Raw genomic sequence first — 23473 nt, 5'->3', positions numbered from 1 at the left:
AAGAAAAATCTTTGCTCAGAATTCTGGACATTTATGTCTTCCTCCTCTCCAACTCTATAGATTTGATTGAATATTGGTAAACAGTGAGAGAGTCAATATATCAACAAAGTTATTGTTGGAAAGAATTATGGTTCCTGATGGAATCGATTGAAATCAGATTGGGGTGTCACTGCTGCCTCGTCGTGTGACGGTCCTGGGTTCGATTCATCCTTGAGCGATTATCTGCATGGAGCTTGCATATTCCCCTCCACGTCTGGGTGGGTTTCCTTCCACAGTCCAAAAGTGTGCACGTTAGGTGGATTGGCCATATTTAAATTGTCCATAGTGTCCAGGGATGTGCAGACTAGGTGGATTAGCCATGGAAAATGCAGAGTTACAGGGATGGGATGGGTCTGGGTGGGATGCTCTGCAGAGGGTCAGTGTGGACTCGAAGGGCTGAACGTCCTGCTTTCACACTGTAGGAATTCTATGAGATGGTGGATTTTACTGTGATAAGGTACAAAATGTATTCTGAAGATAGCAGTTACATTTTGGATATACCTATATTTTGCATTGCATCATGAGTGAAAACCTCCATACAAGTAGATGAGAAATAAACCAGTGACTGAAGACATGGTAACTTCACTGGAAGATGGTTAGATTAAGATGCACAAGGTATTGCAGTTGTTTGGGTCAGGCTGTATTTCCAGTGGGTCTTTTACTGTTTGCTGTTATTTGCATGCTCTGTGTGATTGCGTGGTGATTCAGAACAAATTTCAGTTTTAAATTTGGCTGAGATTGTGGCCAATACTTACTCACTTTGAACAGCACTATTTTAGAATACAGCTTTGCCATTCTGATTACATGAAATCACTTTTTAGCACTTTGAAAGAGATGTTTAATCTCTATATTACTGTTTCCAGACAGATTAAGTCTTTTTTTTTATTTCTCTCTTTCTTTCTTTAAATACCCCGACACTACCGACTACTCATAGTCCCCAGCATCCATGTTATGTGTGTGTAGGTGCAAGACACAGTGAAAACATCAAGTGTAAAGAACTTTAGTAATATTCCACCATCAGGAAAGACATCTGCCTGGCCAAGGAACCAATGATGAACAAAACCCGAAGTGAGCAATGTTTACTTGAAAAAAGTGAAGGGGATGGTAGGGACTAAATACAAACAGAATTGGAGGGAGAAATAAAGCAGTCCATTCCCACAGTGTCCACCCTTCCCTAAAGGGGTCAAGGTTATTGGGGGACATCATGTGCTCCTTCTCCAGCGACACGTGGGCCCAAACATAACTGCGGAAGAGGGGCAGGCAGTCGGCTATAATGACCATCTCCACAGCCCGCTGCCTGGACTGGTTAATGGCCAGCCTGGCCAGGCCCAGGAGCAGACCCATGAGGAGATCAGGTTAAGGATCAATGCAGTAGTATAAAATCAGCGCTGGAGCTCAAAGCAGCTTTATGCATGAGAACAGAAGTTGCATGAAATGACTTCCAGGATTAGAGACCACAGTTCAATGCTATCATCAGAGTGGTGTGGATGGTTGGTACAGCTGTGAAGACAGTGTAAGTGAGTTTGGTCAGCAGTCATTGTGGATATCAGACAATGTGAGTAATAGTCAATGCAGATCCCAAACAACATGAACATCAAATGCTGTGGATATTGAGCAGCATGGCGAGTGAATTATGAAAATTAAAATGGCAGTAAACAATGTAGAAAAATATGAGCTTGAATGGATTGAGCTCAGTCTGAGATGTACAAGATTCTGTCAGTGCCACAAAGTGCGGAAAACAATGTGGAGCAGTTAGCAGTCAGTGCCAGAAACTGCAGATGGTGAGGGAGACAGAACAGCAATCACTATTGGAGAGATATGTGTAGTAAATTGTGTGAAATGCTATTGAATGGTGAAGCAAAGTGGAGTATGTGGTCAACAACATCAGATGGCATAGACAGAATTAAAGATCTTATTAAATATATTGCAGGATAATATGAACAATTATCCAAGAAACATTCACCCAAAGACCTTGTGAAAATGGCTAATGGGAAGCAGGTTGATTTTGGAATTACGTCCAACCTTTTTAACATAAACATATCTGTCATTACAGCTGCAAGACCAAAGCCAAGTGATGACGATGATCCTCTCAGAAGAACTAGGAAACCGTTTGGAGGAGTAATCCGGGATATCAAGCGACGCTATCCCAAATACCTGAGTGACATCAGGGATGCCCTGAATGCTCAGTGTCTGGCTGCCATTATTTTCATTTATTTTGCAGCTTTGACCCCTGCAATCACCTTTGGTGGTCTTCTTGGTATGAAATCATTGAGAGAATTAATCTCTGTCCCTTCAGGAATTCTGCAAATAAATATTAAATCATAGAAGAAATGTATGTTTATTGAAAGTGTCTTGCCTAAAGAATCTGATGGGGATGTCTTCAACTGGTAACTGCTTTAATGATGAAGGATTGAGTAACTATGCACATCAGCCACTGTCATCAATACTTGTCAGAATGATGATGATGAATGCAGCCTAGGTTTAAACAGAGCAGAAGAGCCAAACACAGCAGAGATCAGAGCCTCAAATTGAGGAATGAATGCCCAGAATCTCTTGAAGCAAAGGAGTATAGCATTGCAGAATAGAATACAATTTAAAGCATTACTAAATGTTAAAATATCTGTCCTGGATTACTCTAAGGACTGTAACTCTGATGCTAAATGTGAATGCAACAATATCTCATTCTTCTAAGATGCAAGATTTCATGTTTTTTTTGTTTTTCCCTTAACCTATTTTACTTCTCTATAATATCCAAATGTGTCAAGGACTTGAATTCTGTATCAATGAAGCTCTTTTGCAGGTCCCTCTCAAATTCTCAGTCCTGAAAATGATTGTATGATAAGCTATCTCCTTTTCTTCATCATTAACCTCAATCCTTCCTGACTCCATTACAACATGACATCAACACATTACTACCCATTGATGTATATGACTTCACAAGACTTTGTTTCCATGTCTCTGCATTATGGACTTCAGCTGTTTACCTTGGTTTCTCAATTTATTGAAGCACTTGACAAAACCTGTCACAGTCTTAAGTGAAACATAGACAGATGGAGCATATCTAAATATGTCCAGAAGCTCAAACTCTCATGAAATAGTGTGAATTTGTAGTTTTATTTTTTCACCAATTATTTGTTCAAGTTAATCGAGATATGACCACAGGTGCTATAAATTAACTATTTAAATTGATCAACTTCTTACTAAAAATGCAAGAATTATTGTCCAAATCTTATAGTCTGAAATCTGAATAAGATGAATCGGACTTACTGTTCCATCTTTAGGTCAAAAATTATACATTAGACTTAACTGCATGGTGGCTCAGTGGTCAGCACTGTTGCCTCACAGCACCACAGACCCAGGTGATTGAGTGCGGAGTTTGCATGTTCTGCCTGTCTCTGCATGGGTTTCCTTTCGGTGCTCCGGTTTACTCCCACAGTCCAAATATATGCAGGTTAGGTGAATTGTCCATGCAGAAATTGTCTGCAGTGTTTAAAGATGTGCAGGCTAGGTGGATTAGCCATGAGAAATGTAGGGTTACAGGATATGGTAGGGGTCTGGGTCTGGGTGGGTTGCTCTTCAGAAGATTGATGTGGACTTGGGTTGAATGGCCTCCTTCCCAGCTGTAGGCACTTTATGATTCTATGATAGATAGAGTCCTACAGCATGGAAACAAACTGTTTGATCCAACCAATCCATGCTGACTATAATCCCCAACTAATCTTGCCTGCGCTTGGCCCATATCTCTCCAAACATTTCCTATTCATGTACTTACCTAAATTTCTTTTAAGTGTTGTAACTGTATCCCCATCCATCACTTCCTCTGGAATTTCTTTCCATACATGGACCACTTCCTGGATAAAAAAATTGCCCCTCATGTGTTTTTTAAAGCTTTCTCCTCTCATCTTCAAAATATGCCTCACTAATATTAAATCCTCCCCAAAGGGAAAAAAAAACACTTGCCATTCACCTTATCCACACCCCTCATGATTTTATAAACATCTATATGGTTACCCCTCAACCTCCTGCACTCCAGTGAAAAATGTCCCAGCCTATCCAGCCTCTCCTTATAACTCAAACCTTCCATTCCCAGCAAACAACCTGGTAAATCTTTTCTGAACCCCTCCAGTTTAATAATATCCTTCCTATAACAGCTTGACCAAAATTAGACACAGTACTCCAGAAGAGATCTCACCAACGTCCTGTACAATCTTAATATGACGTTCCAACTCATATACTCAAAGGTCTGAGCAATGAAGACAGGTGCACCAAATGTCTTCTTAACCATTCTGTCCAAAAGTCATGCAAAATTCAAAGAATTATGTTGCTGAATAGCTCGGTCTCTCTGTTCTACAAAACCGCCCAGGCCCCTACTTATAATTGTATTAGTCCTGTCCTTGTTTATTTTACCAAAATGCAATACCTTGCATTTATCCAAATTAAACTCCATCTGCAACTCCTCAGCCCATTTCTCTTCTCTTTGTAATCTTAGATAACCTTTCTCACCGTCCACTATAATACCAATTTTGGTGCTATGTGCAAACTTACTAAACATGCCTTCCATATTCTCATCGAAATCATTTATATAAATGACAAACAAAAGTGGACCCAGCATCGATCCATGTGGAACACCGCTGGTAACAGGCCTCCAATCTGAAAAATAACTTATTACCATCACCCGCTATCTCTTGACCTTAAGCCAATTTTGTATCCAATTGGCAAGCTCACTCTGAATCCCATATTTTCTAACTTCATATGATATGGATGTCAAACTTGTGTTGTTTCTTGCTGGCTGATTCATTGTCTCAATGTTGCTGTGCCTAACTGTTCTTACTCTTGTTACCAGAGGAGAAGACAAATGGTAGCATGGGTGTTTCTGAGCTGATCATCTCAACAGCCATTCAAGGAGTTATTTTCTGTCTAATTGGTGCTCAACCCTTACTTGTATTGGGTTTCTCAGGTCCTCTCTTAGTGTTTGAAGAAGCTTATTATCGTGTAAGTCTCAAGTTTCTTATCTTTGTAAAGTTAGGAGCAAATTTTTAATCATGTTGCAGCTATGTTGAACCAACACACCAGCTGATTGGAAAGCATGCAGTGCACAATCATGCCCATTAACTACTTATAAACTGAATTGATTAGATAACCATCAGAAGTGCTTTACTCGCTTGACAGCATTAGAAATGTGGATGAACCAAATAAAAAGAATTCTCTTTGGCCTGCAGATAGATTACCCTTATGCAAAAGTCCAATGTTTGTATCTGGACACAGACTCCAAGAATATATATTCTTAAAATTCCAACTGTTCACCTTAAGCTTTAAGTCTTATTCTGAGCCGCACACTTGCACAATCAGGGGTTTACACACTGGGTGTGCCTGAAGGTTAAAATGGAAACTCGCCATCTTTCATACAGTTGCTATGCCTTGTATGCAAATAAGCATGTCAATTAAAACAGGGAGGGGAGTGGGACCCAGAGCTTAAATCATGATTTCCACAAGAGGCTTTGGAGAACCTGGTTAACCATTTGAGAAGCATGATTGATGTGGAACTGCCTCTCCAAACTAATGCCAACCCACAAGCAAGCAGGGCTACAGGTCCTAGGATGGTGAGGGTAGGCATTTGGGGTGGTGTTTGAGGCAACAACATGCGTGCATTAATCCGCTTCCATACAGTGGAGCCTGGTCTCTGATCATCTTGATCATCCCTGCCAATGTACTGAGACCTTGCACCATCAGGACTGTGTAGCAGTTGGTGTATAATGGCCACTCCATGTTAAAAGAATGCACGCACATGCTTCTTCCAAACGCTCATTCGTATCAAGTCCCAACTATTCAAGTGGATAATGTAAGTCTCCAACCATCAGAATGTGGATAAATATGAAGATGGTTCACAGCCAAATGATGAGTACAGTTGTACCTTAACTCTTAAACTGAGCAAATGGTATTAAAATGAATGATGCTTAATCACAAAGCTTTTGTGTCACAAGTAGTTGTTATTTTGTCAGAGAATGTATTACACTCAGATCTTCACTCTACATGCTTGTCTTCTAGTTTTCTACGACGATGAACTATAGTTATCTGACTGGTCGAGTGTGGATTGGATTCTGGCTGATTCTCATCGTGTTACTTCTTGTTGCCTTTGAAGGCAGTTTCCTGGTACGATTCATCTCCCGATTCACACAGGAAATTTTCTCCATCTTAATCTCCCTCATTTTCATCTATGAAACATTCAACAAATTATTCAAGGTATGTATAAACTAATCAAACTATGAAAGGGGAAGGAACTGAGTAAATGAGTCTGCACTCTGGTAAGTGGTCATTCTGGAGGCAGAATGACCAATTAATCCTGTGGGGTTATGAAACCCGAACTCTGATACCTTCTCAGCTCCACCATTTCAGTTTGAGTTCAGAGGGTCCATAGTCAAGCTTCTTACCCCACTGCCACTTGAGACACTTTAATTGTCAATCAGGGACCTTAACCCACTGCTCTGAAGTTAACATGGGACATGTGTCACCATACAGTCTGCCCAGTTAGCAAACCCATGCTTGCAGCTTATTAGCTATAGGGGGAGGGTATCCATTTTACCACAGGCACTTTTTGCTTGATTAAGAGACTGCAACTATCTAAATACTGCAACTACAAGAGGAGGACAAAGGGTGGGAAGTCTGTGGTAAATAATTCACTTCCTAATTCCCCAAAACATATTCCAGAAGGCACTAGTCTGGAAAGTGGTGGAAAAATCTCCACTTGCCTGGATAAGTACACCTCCTACAAAACAGATAGCAATCTCATGAATGAGTAGAATCAATTAAGGATAATCTGACTAAATAAGAATAGAGATATGATGAAGAAAAAGAGCAATTCATCTTTCTTTCATTTTTAATACATTATACACTTTGGCAGGAAGATAGAGGCATAGATTGTTTTCTAAATAGGGATAGGCTTTGGAATTCTGAAACACAAAGGGACTTGGGAGTCCTAGTTCAGGATTCTCTTAAGGTTAATATGCAGGTTTAATTGGCAATTAGGAAGGCAAATGCAGTGTTAGCATTCATTTTAAGAGGGGTGAAATACAAGACTAAGATGTATTGCTGAGGTTGTATAAGGGTCTATTCAGACCAAATTTGAATATTGTGAGTAGTTTTGGGTCCCAAATCTAAGGAAGGATGTGCTAGCATTGATGGGGATCCAGAGGAGGCTTATAAGTATGATCGGGAGAAAGTGAGGACTGCAGATGCTGGAGATCAGAGCTGAAAATGTGTTGCTGGAAAAGCGCAGCAGGTCAGGCAGCATCCAAGGAGCAGGAGAATCGACGTTTCGGGCATGAGCCCTTCTTCAGGAATCGCATTTCCAACGCCCCTCCCCCAAGTCCCTCCTCCCTACCTTTTATCTTAGCCTGCTTGGCACACTCTCCTCATTCCTAAAGATGGGCTCATGCCCGAAACGTTGATTCTCCTGCTCCTTGGATACTGCCTGACCTGCTGCGCTTTTCCAGCAACACACTTTCAGCTTATAAGTATGATCCCTGAGATGGAGAGCTTGTCATATAAGGAGCAGTTGGTGTCTCTGGGTCTATACTTGATGGAGTTTGGAAAGATGAGGGGTACTTTATTGAAACTTACAGAATACTGAAAGGCCAGGCGACAGTGGATGTGGAGAAGATGTTTTCACTAGAAGGAGAGACTAGAACTCGAGGGTAGAGTCTCAAAGTGAGGGATGACCCTTTAGAACTGAGATGAGGAGGAATTTCTCCCACCAGAGGGTGGTTAAACTGTGGAACTCAATTCTGCAGAAGGCTGCGGAGGTCAAACAACTGAATATACTTAAAACAGAGATAGTTAGGTTCTTGATTGGTAAGGGGATCAAGGATTATGGGGAGAAAGCAGGGGAATGAGTTTGAGAGATATATCAACCATGGTGGAGCAAACTTGATGGGCCAAATTTCTTAATTCTGTTCCAATATCTTATGGTGGTAGTGTCCAATAGTCTTAATAAGTTTTCATATTGTTTTATAAAATATTTCGGGATGAATTTAACTTTGCCTGTCTGGCAGTAGCTGGTCGTTGTCAGAACTACCCATGGCAACTCACTTGGCCACACCTTTACAAATCCCAGAGATTAGAATTTGAACCTGCTCTTCTGAGTAGCTAAGAAACATCGTGTTTTAAATACATGTAGATTCACCTTCAATTACCTCATCAAGGCTCAGCTGGTATTTGCCTCTCCTGTTGAGCCAAGCTAGTGGGCAGAACAGTCAGGACACTAAGAGACTCTGAAATGTGTATAATACTGCTCTATATTACTCTCCTTGTGGCTGATATTGAAAGTTAAAATTAAAATCTCATAGTACCAATGGCATGGCAGTTAATCACTCTCCTCTGCCCCTAACCATCCAATTCCCATCCAGTCAATATTGAGATTCAGTTTCTAATCATTGAAGACTGGTAAACCAAAGTTTGTGCGAAGATTTGTAGTTCGGGTGCTCGTTGTTGTGGTTCTGTTCGCCGAGCTGGAAGTTTTTGTTGCAAACGTTTCGTCCCCTGGCTAGGCGACATCATCGATGATGTCGCCTAGCCAGGGGACGAAACGTTTGCAACAAAAACTTCCAGCTCGGCGAACAGGACCACAACAACTGGTAAACCAAATCTGTACAAAACATTTTTCATTGTTACATATGAATTAGCCATTGAAATGCTGGAGAAGTCTGGTAGAATTACTTGCGCAAGCCATGTCACTTTAATGGATGTCCTTGCACTCTTATTCTACACAGAATGTGATGGCATTGCTGTGTAGGCCATGTGAGGAGTAAAAAAAAACAACTGATTTTTGGTTTTGATTGTCTCTCTTAATGTCAGTCTAGGCTTCTATTTAAAGGAATGAGATAGTAAGTTGCAATGATCATTAAAACTCTCCCAGCTGACTTACGCACATGAAAAGTTCCTGAAAAATGTCATATTTTTTATTCAGAAAAAAAGGATACATTTAATGGCAAGAAGTTTTCTTCACTCATTGCGGTTTTATTATTAAACAGATTTTTAAGGCGCACCCTTTGCTTCGTACTTACAATACGACCCCAGTGAATGACACACAAATTGGGAAGGTACCCGAGCCCAACACAGCTCTGCTGTCCCTTGTTCTCATGTTCGGAACCTTCTTCATAGCCATTTCCTTAAGAAAGTTGAAAACCAGTCAATTTTTTCCAGGAACCGTAAGTAATGTCACTAAAAATTTAACTTTTCATTATTTGACCAGAATAAACATTTTTAAGGAAATGCTTAGTTAACTCTATTTATATGGTCAAGATCAGTCTGAATGATCAGATAAATTGGACAGATTATGCTTTCAAAAATTAAATGTTTTAAGGTTATCTTTTTACAGATAAACTGATAAATGTTTTATACTGTACAGTTAATGTCTTAAGTACCTCACATGGAACCCACCTCCACCAGTTTCCTCTATATTTTATAAAATAGTGATTTATGAAAGTGGATTGTTTTATCCTAACACAGAATGTATTTTTTGTTTTAACTCCCACTGATTGTAGCTGTATCTCACATTAGTTAGGCTCCAGCTACAGTACTGTGTGCAGTTCTAGTCATTACCCTATGGAAAGGGCATAATTGCATGAGAGAGGAAGCAGAGGAAATGCACCAGGATTCACCTATAAAGAGGTGGTTTTCCTCAGAGCAGACAAAGCTGAGGGAGGGAATCTGATTGAGGTGTACGGTAGATAGATAAAAACATTTCCACTTAGTAAAGGAGTCAACACCAGGAGGCACAGTTTTAAGGTTTAGAAAGGATTTAAGGAAAAAATATTTTCACCCAGAGAGTTTTGGCTACCTAGAACCCACTGCATAAATAGGTGAGAGAGGTGGAAACCCTCAAGACACTTAAGAACAATTTAGAGAAACACGTGAAATGCCACTGCGTACAAGGTAATGGTCCAAGTATTGGTAAATGGGATTAGAATAGATGGATGTTTGATGACCAGCATGGACTTGATAGGCTGAAAGGCCTCTTCCCATGCTGGAAAAATTCTATGACTCTAATCTCTCTAGGCTATGTCACCTACATCAAATGATTAGGCCTCCATACAAACTCAATTCTAAATTCTGCTGATCTCAACTAATCCTTCAGGCCTTGCTGAGCCAATCTAATTCTACAAATCAAATCAGAATGTCCAAATACTCTTAAACTAATCAACTTCTGAGGCATACCAAACTACCCCACACTGGCTGAAGTTACCATGAAATATCTGCTTTCTTAACATTTCCTCTTACCTTTGCTGTGATGACCCTTAGGTTAAACCACCAGCAATCATATCTCTCTAATGAGACAGCAGCCATAAGGTCTGGTTAGATGATGAGTTTACCTTCTTATTGAATTTGACAATATGCATTTCCTTAGTATTGTCACATTGGTGTCTGTCATCTGTCATGACTGCTTTGCACAACTCTCATAATGAACAGAAAGAAAAAGAGAGGGAAAGGAAAAGAGAAAGAGAGAGAAAGGAAGGCTAATTAACTCCTATAAGCAGTAATGTGATAATGACCAGGTATTCTTTTTCTGTCATTTTACTCCATGGTCATCCAAATAGCAACAGAGCATAGCACTCATTCAGTATGGTACTGAGAGTCAATCTTAACTTTTAGGTTCTAATCCACGAACCACATGGTTCAGAACAAGAGTGCAACTAACTCGGCCCTGCCTGACAGCCAAATCAGAAATCCTTGTCCATGGGGCACTATAACTTCAGCAAGGATTGGTGGTAATTGAATTTTATGAACGCTTTGTTTGTATCCTCTCAGTCATATTTGACTCCCTATCTGTCTGTTGGATGAACTAACTGCTCCAGTAGCAAGGTTGTGAACTCTGTGATGTGGTATATCTACCTTGCAATGAATTGAGACCTATCTCACCTGTAACCACCCATAGCCTCACCACCAAATATATGAACTTTGCTATTCAAGAAGCATCCCCGATAATACAATAGAAAACTTTCACAGAAAAATCTCTCATTTGCACCTCAAAGCAATTTCATTGTTCCATCCAGTTAATCAAATGGGCAATGGGTTTTTGATCATTTATAGTAAACTTTACAATGGATTTCCTCCTCTTTTTAGGTCCGTCGCATTGTTGGTGATTTTGGTGTTCCTATTGCCATCTTTGTCATGGTGCTGGTGGATTTCTTTATTAAAGACACTTACACACAGGTCAGTATGGTTAGTCATGACTGTCTGGTCAATTAAGACTCTTCCTTAGCTGGGAAGGTAAGCAAAATTTCTTTGGGCATCGAGTTGGCTTTGAGATGACGTGGCTTACAGTGAGAGTCTGAACTGGGCGAAAGTGAGGACTGCAGATGCTGGAAATCAGAGTCTAGATTAGAGTGGTGCTGGAAAAGCACATCGGGTCAGGCAGCATCCGAGGAGCAAGGCAAAAGCCCTTCATCAGGAATGATTCAGCTGCCTGACCTGCTGTGCTTTTCTAGCACCACTCTAATCTAGAGTGAGAGATTGAAACTGAATTTGCCTTTAGTGGCAGATTCAAAATTCACTTCCAGATAGCAGACTGGTCCGTGGTATTTTATGAAGTTATTGCCAAGTGTGCAGAAGCTTTTTGATAGGATTAGGATGGGTGGGTTTTCTACAGTTAGCTTACATTCCTTTCACTGGACCCCTGGTTCAAATATCGAATTATTCCAGCTGAACTAGCAGATGGATGACCAGCAGTGCTCTATTGTAACAACAGAAACAGAAAGCCCTGGACATTCTCTGCAAGTCTAGCAGCATTTGTGAAGAGAACAAAACAGAACCAATGTTTCAAGCCATCAGAACTGTCAAATTTTATAGTCGTAACAAGCTTTAAGAATTACAGAGGCAGTGAATGTAGGGGTGGAGTGATTCTGGGATGGGCATGGGTAGAAAAGTTAAATTGTGAAAAGGCTGATGGTGAAGACCAAAAGGAGATGGATATGGAACAAATAAAGGAACAAATGTTGGGATTGGGGAAGTTTAAATGAGGAACATGGAATCATCACCAACAAATTCCACTCAAAAATACCCAAACACATGAAGAGGCTTCAAAGGTATTGTCTGAAATAATTTAAGTCAATGTTGTATCGGGAAAGCCATTATGTGCCTAAACAAAAGATAAGGATCTTCTTCTCGAGTTACTGTTCAGTTTCCCAAAGTGTGACCCTGAGTTTCAGATCATTTTAATTCTCTTATTGCTCCCACTTTGACCTGTCTGTCCTTGGTTTCTATACTGTTCCAATGAAACTCACGAAACTTAAAAAACTGGACCTGTCTTTCCCAATAGTAAATTTTACAGCCTTACAGTATTGATATTGAGATCAATGTTTGCAGGTTATAACCGTTGCCCTGCTTTTAATTTCTCTTTATACAGCAGCCATTGCTGATAATTCTATTTTTCCTGTTTAAATCTCCTTGAGATCCATCTTCTGTTTCTTTACTTGTTCCATTCCCACCACCTTTTGCCATCACACCTTTGACCTTTAATTGTAGAATTCCACCCTATTACCCACATTACCTTTTAAACTTTTGTTTTGCCTACTTTCAGCACTTCTGTACTTGATCAAAATGTGTTACGTCTTTAATTGCTTTTTGTTCTGACAAAAAGCTCATTGACCTGAAATGCTAACTCCACACTATCTCCACAGATACTGCTAGACCTGCTGCATATCTCCCACATTCCCTGTTGTTATTGGATATTTCTAGCTTTTACACCCGTGTGGCTGTGTTATATATTCCTGGTTAGTTGCGCTCCAGAGTACAAATGTGCATATTTTGGCAATCCTAAACTTTGGTTAAAATTGTAGAGGTCTACAGCAATGAAACAGGCCCTTTGGCCCAACTTGTCCATGCCGTGCAGTTTTCATAATTAAATTAGTGCCATCTGCCCATGTTTAGTCCATATCCTTCCATACCTATCCCATCTATGTACCTGTCTGAATGTTTCTTAAACGACAAGATTGTACTTGCTTCGACCACTACCTCTGGCAACCCATTTCAGAGACTCACCTCCTTCTGTGTGAAACAAATTGTCCTTCTAGACCCTTTTATATCTCTCCACTCTCACCTTTAACCTATGCCCTCTAGTTTTAGACTCCCCTACCATGGGAATAAGGCAGTCAGCCATCTACATTATCTATTCCATTTATGATTTTATAGGCCTCTATAAGGTCAACCCCTCAGTCTCCCACTTTCCAGGGAAAAATAATCACAGCCAATCCAACCTCTACTTATAACTCAAGCACCTGATCAACATTTGCTGAAATGGGATAAATGTGGAAAGGCTCTCTAGAGTGAGGAAATGAACATCATACGCTGTGAAGTGAAGCTGCCTTTATGTGGATTAATCAGTAATTTGGTTCTCAGTAGTTAAACATGAGATTGGCTTGTGAACAGGTCTGATATTGAGCTCACAAAAAAATTTGTCTCACTCAATGATGTTGGTTATCATATACATGACTGTTTATTTTACAAATCTACTTACTCAATTTAATTCTTCTCATTGTAGAAACTCAATGTTCCAGATGGTCTTCAGGTGACAAATGCCTCCCAGAGAGGTTGGCTCATCAGCCTGACTAACCGATTTCCTTGGTGGATGATGATATGTGCAGCTCTTCCAGCCATGTTAGTTTTTATCCTTGTCTTCATGGAATCTCAAATCACAACGTAAGTGCTTTGAAGGCAGTCTCTATGTCCTGAAGTATTGATAAATGTATATTTATAGAGTCATTGAATCACACAGCATAGAAACAGACCCTTCAGTGCAACTAGTCCATGGTGACCATAATCCCAAACTAAATTAGTTCCTCCAGCCTGCGCTTGGCCCTTATGCCTCCAAATATTTCTTATTCATGTACTTACCCAAATCTCTTTAAAATATATGGCTGTACCTGTATCCACTACTTCCTTTTGAAGTTCATTCCACACACAAACCACTCTCTCTGTAAAATGTTGCCCCACATGTATTTTTTATACCTTTCACCTCTCACCTTAAACATATTCCTGTGGATCTTCCTCCACCCAAGGCACCTACAATTCACCTTATCTATACTCCCCATTATTTTACAAACCTCTACAAGGTTACCCCTCTACCTCCTACACTCCAGTGAAAAAGTCTCAAACTATCAAAGCCTCTCCAAATAACTCAAACCCTCCTGGCAACATCTTGGTAAATATCCTTCCTATAACATGGCAATCAGAACTGGACACAGGATTCCAGAAGAGGCTTCATCAATGTCCTATATAACCTCAACCTTTTATCCCACCTCATATACTCAAAGGTCTGAGCAATAAGGAGAAGTGTGCCAAATGTCTTCTTAACCACTTTGTCCAAATGTGATGCAAACTTCAAAGAATTGTGTACTTGAACCAGTAGGTTTCTCTGTTCTACAATATTGCCCAGGGCTCTACTTTTAATTGTATAAGTCCTCCCCTTGTTTGTTTGACCAAAATGCAATACCTCACATTTATCCAAATTAAACTTCACCTACCACTCCATTGACCCAATTGATCAAGATATCATTGTTATCTTCCTCACTGTCCATTATACCACCAATTGTGGCGTCATCTACAAACTTACTAAACATGCCTTCTACATTCTCATCTAAATCATTTATATAAGTGACAAACAAAAGTGAACCCAGCACCGATCCATGTGGAACACCACTGGTCACAGCCCTGTATTCCAAGAAACACCATCATTCTCTGTCTCCTGCCATTAAGCCAATTTTGTATCTAAATTGGCAAGCTTACCCCAAATCCCATGTGATCTAACTTTACTGATTAGTCTACCATGCAGACCCTTATCAAAGGCTTTAGTAAAATCCAAGTAAACAAAGTCTACCAGTCTGCCCTCATCAATCTTCTTTGTTATTTTCTCAAAAAACTCATTCAAGTTTGTGAGACATGATTTCCCTTGCACAAAACCAGGCTGACTATCCCTAATCATTCCTTGCCTCTCTAATGCATATAAATCCGATCTTTCAAATCATCTCCAACAGCTTACCCACTACCGATGTCAGACTCACAGGTCTCTCATTCCCAGATTTCTCCTTACACCCTTTCTTAAACAAAGCCACTCCTCAGTCATCTGGCCCCTCTTCCATGTTTATAGATGATACAAATATTTCTGCAAGGGGCCTCGCAATTTCCTCACTAAATTCCCACAACCTCTTGGTATACCCAGATCAGGTCCCAGAGATTTATCCACCTTTATATTTTCTAATACCTCCAGCAATTCCTCTTCTGTAATGTGACCTGTATTCAAAATATCAATATTTATTTCACTGATTTCTCTAGCCTCTATTTCTTCCTTCACAGTAAAAACTGAGTTCAAAAGCCAACGTCATGTTCAATCCCTCGCTCATTCATGTTGAATGAGCTATGACTGAAAATAGAACCTGCAAAGTTCTTTGAAGGACTACAGCTGAAAGTCAGGATGAGAAATGGCATTATCCACTGTCCATTATCGTTTTCTTTCAAATTCCTTTGTACTACAAAATCATTGATGCGCAAGTTAAGTGGATTGGCCATGCTAAATTGTCCCAACGTGTCCAAGGAAGTGCAGGTTAGGTGAATTAACCATGGAAAATGCAGGTTTTAGGAATAGGGTGGGATGCTCCTTGAAGGGTCAGTGTAGACTCAATGAGCTGAATGGCCTCTTTCCACACTGTAAGGATTTTATGATTCTACAAAGGGATGTATCTTTGAATCTAAAATTATCAGAAAAATATTAGATTATGATGAGATCATTAGGTTTATTTATTGATTATTTTAATAATTGTTTGGAACAATTGAAAACACTGGCATTATTTACCAATTCTTCACTTTCTGTCACACTTCTGGTTTATGTTCTCTCATCTATACATCTGCTACCTCCAGATTCAACCATTCCCATGCTCAGCAGGCCAGTCTCCCATAGATTTCAATTTATCCAAAGCCCTTCTACTTGTATCCTAGTCCACACCAATTCAACATTAGCACAAAAGCAAAATGGGTAAGAGGGCTAATCCATGGATTACAAAGAGATAGTATATACACTGGTCAAGAAAAACAATAGGTCTAAGGATTGGGAACAGTTTAAAATTCAACAAAAATTCAACCAAGGAACTGATTAAAAAGGGGAAAATACAGTACTAAAGTAAGCTTGCAGGGAATATAAAGACTGACACTAAGAGTTTCTATAGGTACATGAAGAGAAAGAGATTAGTGAAAACAAACTTAGGTCCCCTACAGACAGAAATGGGGAAATGTGTAACAGGGGACAAAAAAATGGCTGAGCACCTGAATACATACTTTGGCTCTGTCTTCACAAAAGAGGACACAAATCATACCAGAAATGTTGGAGAGTGCAAGATTTAGTGGGAGGGAAGAACTGAGGAAGATCAATATTAGTAGAGAAATGGTGCTGGGAAAATTGAGGGGATTGAAGGCAAATAAATCCCTAAGGCCTGATAATCTACATCCCAGAGTACTTAAGGAAGTGGCTATAGAAATAATGGATGTATTGGTGGTCATCTTCCAGGATTCTATAGACTCTGGAAGAATCCCTGCAAATTGGAGGGTAGCTAATGTTACTTCAATATTCAAAAAGGGAGGTAAAGGAAAACCAGAGGATTAAAAACCAGTAAGCCTAATATTGGTAGTGAGGAAAATTCTCTAATCCATTATCAAGGAATTTATAGTGGAGTATTTAGAAGACAGTGGCAGAATCAAACAGAGTCAGCATGGATTTATGAAAGGGAAATTATGCTTGACAAATCTGTTGGAATTCTATGAAGATGTAACTAGTAGAATTCACAAGGGGGAGCCAGTCGATGTGGTATATTTGGACTTTCAGAAAGTGTTTGACAAAGTCCCAAATAAGTGATTTTTGTGCAAGATTAAAGTGCATGGGATTTGTGGAAGTGTATTGAGATGGATAGGAGACTGGTTGGCAGAGGGGGAACAACGAGTAGGAATTAATGGGTCCTTTCCAAATTGGCAGGCAGTAACTAGTGGGGTGCCGCAGGGATGGGTGCTAGGATCCCAGCTTTTCACAATATATGTTAATCATTTGGATGAGGGAACAAAATGTAACATCTCAAAGTTTGCAGTTGATAGCAAGTTGGGTAGGAGGGTGAACTGTGACGAGAACACAGAGATCCTTCAGCATGATCTGAACAGGTTGGGTGAGTGGGCAAATCAATGACAGATATAGTATAAGTTGGATAAATATGAGGTTATTTACTTTGGAAGCAAAAGCAAGAAGGCAGATTACTACCTGTATGGTTGTAAATCGGGAGAGGGGAGTGTGCAATTGGACCTGGGTGTCCTTGTGCACCAGTCGCTGAAGGTAAGCATGCAGGTGCAACAAATGGTAAAGAAGGAAAATGGTATGTTGGCCTTCATTGCGAGAGGTTTCAAGTACAGGGATGTCTCGTTGTAGTTATACAGAACCTTGGTGAGGAGGAGAAAGTGACGATGCTGGAGATCTGAGTTCAAAAGTGTGGTGTTGGAAAAACACAGCAGGTCAGACAGAACCGACGAGCAGGAGAATCAACGTTTCGGGCATTAGCCCTTCATCAGGAATGTGGGCAAGGGGGAAGGTGGGGAAGGGGGCTGAGAGATAAATAGGAAGGTGAGGATGGGGGCAGGGCAAGATAGCTGGGAAGGAGTTAGGCAGATGCAGGTGGGGATTGATAGTGATAGGTCTGAGGGGAGAGTGGAATGGATAGGTGGGAAGGAAGATGGACAGGTCGAACAGTGCAAGAGGATGATGCTGAGTTGGACAGTTGTATCTGGGTGAGGTAGGGTGAGGGGAGATAACGAAACTAGTGAAATCAATGTTGATGACATCTGGTTGGAGAGTCCCAAGGTGGAAGATGAGGCATTCTTTCTCCAGTTGTTGGCTGGCTTGGATTTGGTGGTGGAGGAGACCCAGGACTTGCATGTCCTTGGGAGACTGGGAGAGAGAGTTGAAGTGGTCAACCACAGGGCGATGGGATTGGTTGGTGCGTGTTCCCAGAAATATTCTGTGAGTTGGAGTCCTGGTCTCCCCAATGTAGAGGAGATTGCATCAAGAATAACAGACACAGAAGATGAGGTGTTTGGATGTGCAGGTAAACCTCTGCTGGATGTGAAAAGATCCTTCAGGGCCTTGGACAGAGGTGAAGGAGGGAGGTCTGGGCACAGGTTTTACACTTCTTTCAGTGGCAAGAGAAGGTGGTGGGTGTGGAGGGTGGTTGGTGGGTGGTGGGATCTGATTGTATGTGGCAGAAATGGTGGAGGATAATGTGCTGTACCTGAAAATTAGTGGGGTGGAAGGTGAGGACCAGTGGGGTTCTGTCTTTGTTGTGGTTGGAAGGGTTCAAGGGCAGAGCTGTGGGAAATGGAGGAAATGTGCTGGAGGGCGTTTTTGACCACATGGGAGGGGAAATTGTGGTCCTTGAAATAGGAGGCCATCTGGGATGTCCTGGAGTGGAATTGTTCCTCCTGGGAGCAGATACTGCAGAGGCGTAGGAATTGGGAGTAAGAGATCGTGTTTTTACAGGGGGAGGTGTGGGAGTCAGTGGGTTTGAAATAAGCATTCATCTTACATCAGCCTTGGTGAGGCCACACCTAGAATATTCTTCAGGCTCATTCCTGAAGAAGGGCCTGTGCCCGAAACGTCGAATCTCCTGTTCCCTGGATGCTGCCTGACCTGCTGTGCTGTTCCAGCAATAAAGTTTCAACTTTGATCTCCAGCATCTGCAGACCTCACTTTCTCCACACCTAGAATATTGTGTGCAGCTTTGGTCTCCTTTTCTGAGGAAGGATACTGTTGCTCTTGAGGGAGTCAGTGAATTTTTACCAGGCTGATTCTGGGGATGGCGGGACTGATGTATGAGGAGAGATTGATCAGGTTAGGATTCTTTTCACTGGAATTCAGATGAGTACAAGGCGGTCTCATAGAGACTTATAAATTTCTAACAGGACTAGACAGGGTAAATGCAGTGAGGATGTTCATGATAGTGGGTGTGGCTAGAACCAGGGGTCAGCGTGGACCATTTAGGATGGAGATGAGGAGACATTTCTTCACCCAAAGAGTGGTGAGTCTGTGGAATTCATTACCTCAGGAAGTAGTCGATGCCTAAACATTGGATGTCTTCAAGAGGCATCTAGAAGTAGCACTTGGGGCAAATGGGACCAAAGGTTATAGGGAGAAAGCAGGATTAGGATATTGAGTTGGATGATCAGCCATGATTGTGATGAATGGCAGAGCAGGCTCAAAGGACTGAATGCCCTCCTCGTGCTCCTATCTTCTATGTTTCTATGTTCCTGTCCCTTCATTATTGATCTAGTTTCAATCCCTCCAAATTCAAATTTAAAATGCTTATCCTTATGTTTAAATTCCTTTATATTTGTTAGTCCTTTGTACATTTCCATCTCTGTAAACCCCACTGCCCCATAACCATGCATCACACAGACCTCCATTTGTTTCATTCTGATCTACCGTGTTATTTATTTCTCTTTAATGGTAGCCTTTGGTGGCCTTTCAACCAGCCGGGATAATGCTGTGGAAATCCATCCCTAAGTCTTTTGACCTTCCTCTCTTCTTTATAAAACCTACTAATTTGTCTAAGTTTGAAGACCCTCCCTACTATCTTCTTGTATGGTCACACTACATTGTCCTTTCATAAATAATATGAGCAGATTCGAGGAGCCTTAGACAGGCATAAATTGGACACCAAACTACTGCACACTAATAAACATTGACTAGTTCAGTAGGTCTTCATTTATAACCTTCTTTACTCAGGTTCCAATTCCATGTGATCTGATATCAGTTATAATGTACTCTCACATCTAATGTACAGACATTAACCCCATATGTTACAAAGTAAGGTAGCCATTTCAGAATGATTATCTCTGGTTATAATCACTAAATAAATGGTTCCTTGTGTGAATAGTGATTCCAAATTGCTCTTAAAATGCAACCATCTAACTGGTTTGTTTCTCTTTCAGACTTATCATTAGTAAAGCAGATCGGAAGCTGGTGAAAGGCTCTGGATTCCATGTGGACTTGCTGTTGATTGTGGTAATGGGAGGAATTAGTGCCATTTTTGGAGTCCCTTGGCTCAGTGCTGCCACCGTGAGGACAGTTACTCATGCTAATGCCTTAACTGTGATGAGCAAATCTGTTGCACCAGGTGATAAACCCCAGATTCAAGAAGTAAAGGAACAGAGAATAACTGGACTTATGGTTGCTATTCTAGTGGGTGAGTAAGAACAAATTAGTCAGTGTACATTGTGATATGAGGAGCTGGTATTGGACTAGGGTGGACCAAGTTAAACCCGAGGTTATCATCCAACAGGTTTATTTGGATGCTGTTGGACTATAACCTGCTGTTGAGTGATTTTTAACTCAGTGCATGTTGTACAGCTGCATTCTTGATAATTCTTCAAAGGATTTTTTTTAGATCTTTACTGCAGCAAGCCTATCTTTCAGATGCATTACTCAGTAAGTTGTTTTGCAGGTTGACATCGCTTAGAAGCACTTATGACCTGAGAGATCAGTCACAGGGTCATTGATAATAATTTATATTCTAAGACAAATAACAGTATAAGGTTAATAATTTTTGGAATACATGCATTAAACATTTGTTGTGCATGCTTACATTTGTTGTTCATGAGTGAGTGGATGTTGTTTTGTTTCATTTTTAGATCTGTACAGGTTGTAGCTCTTCATAAAAATAAGAACTGTGGATGCTGGAGTTCTGAAACAAAAGCAGAAACGATCTAGCAAGATCCAAGGGTAGAAAGCAGAGTAAACATTTTGAAACCGGGGACTTTTCATTCAAATTCTTTAGTTTGTGATAGCTTGGATCAGTATAGCTATTCTCTACCTTTCTTTATCTACCTGTTGAGAAGCTGTGGTTATTTCTTTCATAATAAATTCTCCTCAGAATGTCTACTTAGAGCCAGATTTCTTAATGAGTTCCAAACTTAAAAATGCCCAAGCTATTGTATCATGCTTCCGCATTAGGTATTGGTTTAGCCTAGATCTGGAGTGGAGTCCCACTCATTATCTTTTATTCAAGATAATTAGCCATTTAACTGTTTCAGTTATTAGTACAGAGGGAGCTCAATCTTTCAGACTTTTTGTGATGTACTCACACCTCCAGGGAAACCATTATCGTGAATTTTCATTCACTCTTGGATATGTTCATTGAATTTGCAATGTGTCCAGAGATTTTTCTAGAGATAAGTATACTTTGTTCCAATGTCTATTGAATCCATAAGGGAAGGTAAATGGGCTACTGGAAGCCATTCCTAAGATTTGTTGCATCCATATTAACTTCCTTTACAAAATATGTACTATTATACCTCCAATTCATGACAATTGCAGTACGAGCAGAGGTTTTGTCAGGTAGCTGTGAGCAAACCGAAAATTTATTGTGTTGTGCAATTGGAACTATGATAATTGCACATTGTACAACAGTACCTCATCTAATCACAGAGTCACCTAAGGTACTTCCCAAAAATTAACTGCTTTAGCATGCAGTTATGTAGGTGAAAATAGTGGCCATTTTGCACTTAGCGACAGCATCAAAATCAGAAACAAGATATTGGGTCAAGGTCACATGTTGTTTGAAGCACCAGAGAAACGTTATGCTTTTTTTTAATTGTGCAACAAATATAAAGTCTTGCATTCCTTTTATAATTTTCACAAACTTAAGAGGTCCCAAGCAATTTACAGTATGAAGAAGTTACTCTGAAGTGTAGTTATTGTTGCAATGTACTTTGTTTTAGCTGATTTGCACACAGCAACATGTCACAAACAGCACTGTACATTCACTTGTAACCCCTTCAAGTTTCTAAAAAGGTCAATTAATAGTTTTCTGAAAATGGAAAAGTTGTCAGTGTTCAGACATCAATGAGCTGACAATGTGTATAAGACCAAGTACTGAATAACAAAGACTTTATTTTGACTGGCAGAGCAGTAAGAAACCAATAGTATCCATCACTTTGCACCAATAGCTCTCTCATCTGACCACTCCCTGCAAATTGTGAATCAATTATTTAGGCAAACAAGTATAAAACTTGGTTGTAAATCAATCCATTAAATGTTCTCTCAATATGTTGAATGGTTTAATTTTGCAGGTTTGTCTATTTTGATCGGACCTGTTTTGCGTATGATCCCACTTGCTGTTCTGTTTGGAATCTTTTTGTACATGGGAGTGACATCTTTGAATGGAATTCAGCTATTTGATCGAATACTCCTGTTCCTGGTCCCACCTAAGTACCACCCAGACTGCGTCTATGTCCGCAAGGTTAGTTCTTGCATTCAACGAGTATGATCTACCAAAGAGGCGAAAGTGAGGACTGCAGATGCTGGGGTTTAGAGTTGAGAGTGTGGTGCTGGAAAAGCACAGCAGCATCTGAGGAGCAGGAGAATCGATGTTTCAGGCAAAATTCATTCAGCTTCCTGATGAAGGTTTTTGCCTGAAACATCGATTCTCCTGATCCTGGGATGCTGCCTGACCTGCCGTGCTTTTCCAGCATCACACGTGATCTGCTGAAGAGGCAGATATTGATCACAATGGATCAGAATTATTTTAGATATAACAGTAAGGCTTACTGCCAAGTGTAAAGTAGATAGAAACTTTGTGCAAACACCAATGTGCAGTTAAGATCCAAAGTCAGTAAATAGTTGTTTAATTTGGCCTAATTCTCTAGTCATTATGCTGGTATCGCAATAAGAGACTTGGTATTGAAATACTTTGAACAGCTTGAAGCTGCAGTTCTTATGGGTAGATACCACTAAATTCATCAGAATTAATGAGGACTTGTCTATTCCACTAATTTTTAGCAGTGTGGAAAAGGCCTTAATTCATTTCCTACAAACTTTTTGATACTGAAAATTAATTGTTACAAATAGAAAGCTTCATTCCTTCAGATTTTAATTATTGAGATCTCTAAAAATTAACATAAATAAATTTGTTTTTACTTTTCCTATCTGTCACTTTTATCACACTGTTTCTGTTCATCCTATCTTCCTTTCACTCTTTATTTTGATTTCTGTACATGCTTGGGCATAGATTAAACATTCTAACTTGTTTCTGGTTCAAAATGAATGCCCTTCCTGAAGCACTTGATTAAAAAAATGCTTGCCTTTTTCACATAGATCTCAGAACTCCTCTGAGGCTTTTGCTTCAAGATCACTCTCTTAATTACAGGATATTCAGCACAAACTCACTTAGAACTTTCAATGACAAGTGCAGTGAATGGCTGGCCCCATCTATTGCTTACAAAATAGGACATTATGAGTATCGCACTTTCTTTCCAGGCTACCAGCAAAGTCAATGACAATCTGATCTAGAATAACTTGCAAAAAAGGAAAGGAACTTATTTTTTAACAAGATCATTTCTCACAGACTGAATGTTAAAG

At 40.2% G+C, this 23473-nt stretch overlaps 1 protein-coding gene and 1 long non-coding RNA gene across 7 annotated transcripts in view; one reads left to right on the top strand and one right to left on the bottom strand.

Moving 5' to 3' along the window:
- The window catches only part of LOC122539953 (anion exchange protein 2-like), a 90436-nt gene that overhangs the window by 61769 nt on the left and 5194 nt on the right, over positions 1 to 23473 (top strand). For all 4 annotated transcript variants that reach the window (XM_043675174.2, XM_043675173.2, XM_043675178.2 and 1 more), the window contains 8 exons: positions 2093 to 2296; positions 4883 to 5031; positions 6085 to 6279; positions 9066 to 9242; positions 11158 to 11247; positions 13574 to 13731; positions 20047 to 20300; positions 22186 to 22355. In XM_043675174.2, coding sequence (XP_043531109.2) covers positions 2093 to 2296; positions 4883 to 5031; positions 6085 to 6279; positions 9066 to 9242; positions 11158 to 11247; positions 13574 to 13731; positions 20047 to 20300; positions 22186 to 22355 — 1397 coding nt within the window. The remainder of the gene's footprint in view (positions 1 to 2092; positions 2297 to 4882; positions 5032 to 6084; positions 6280 to 9065; positions 9243 to 11157; positions 11248 to 13573; positions 13732 to 20046; positions 20301 to 22185; positions 22356 to 23473) is intronic.
- The window catches only part of LOC122539956 (uncharacterized), a 40310-nt gene continuing 25903 nt past the window's right edge, over positions 9067 to 23473 (bottom strand). For all 3 annotated transcript variants that reach the window (XR_015752506.1, XR_006309216.2, XR_006309218.2), the window contains exons 3-5: positions 20700 to 20798; positions 13550 to 13760; positions 9067 to 9202 (exon numbers count right to left, since the gene is read on the bottom strand). This is a non-coding gene — a long non-coding RNA (uncharacterized LOC122539956). The remainder of the gene's footprint in view (positions 9203 to 13549; positions 13761 to 20699; positions 20799 to 23473) is intronic.

The sequence above is a fragment of the Chiloscyllium plagiosum genome, unplaced genomic scaffold (genome assembly GCF_037043375.1).
Source record: "Chiloscyllium plagiosum isolate Xiang-an unplaced genomic scaffold, Cpla_swu_hap1 HiC_scaffold_32, whole genome shotgun sequence".
NCBI lineage: Eukaryota > Metazoa > Chordata > Chondrichthyes > Orectolobiformes > Hemiscylliidae > Chiloscyllium > Chiloscyllium plagiosum.
Note: the sequence above shows the minus strand (reverse complement) of the source record. Positions and strands in the feature narration are given on the sequence as shown.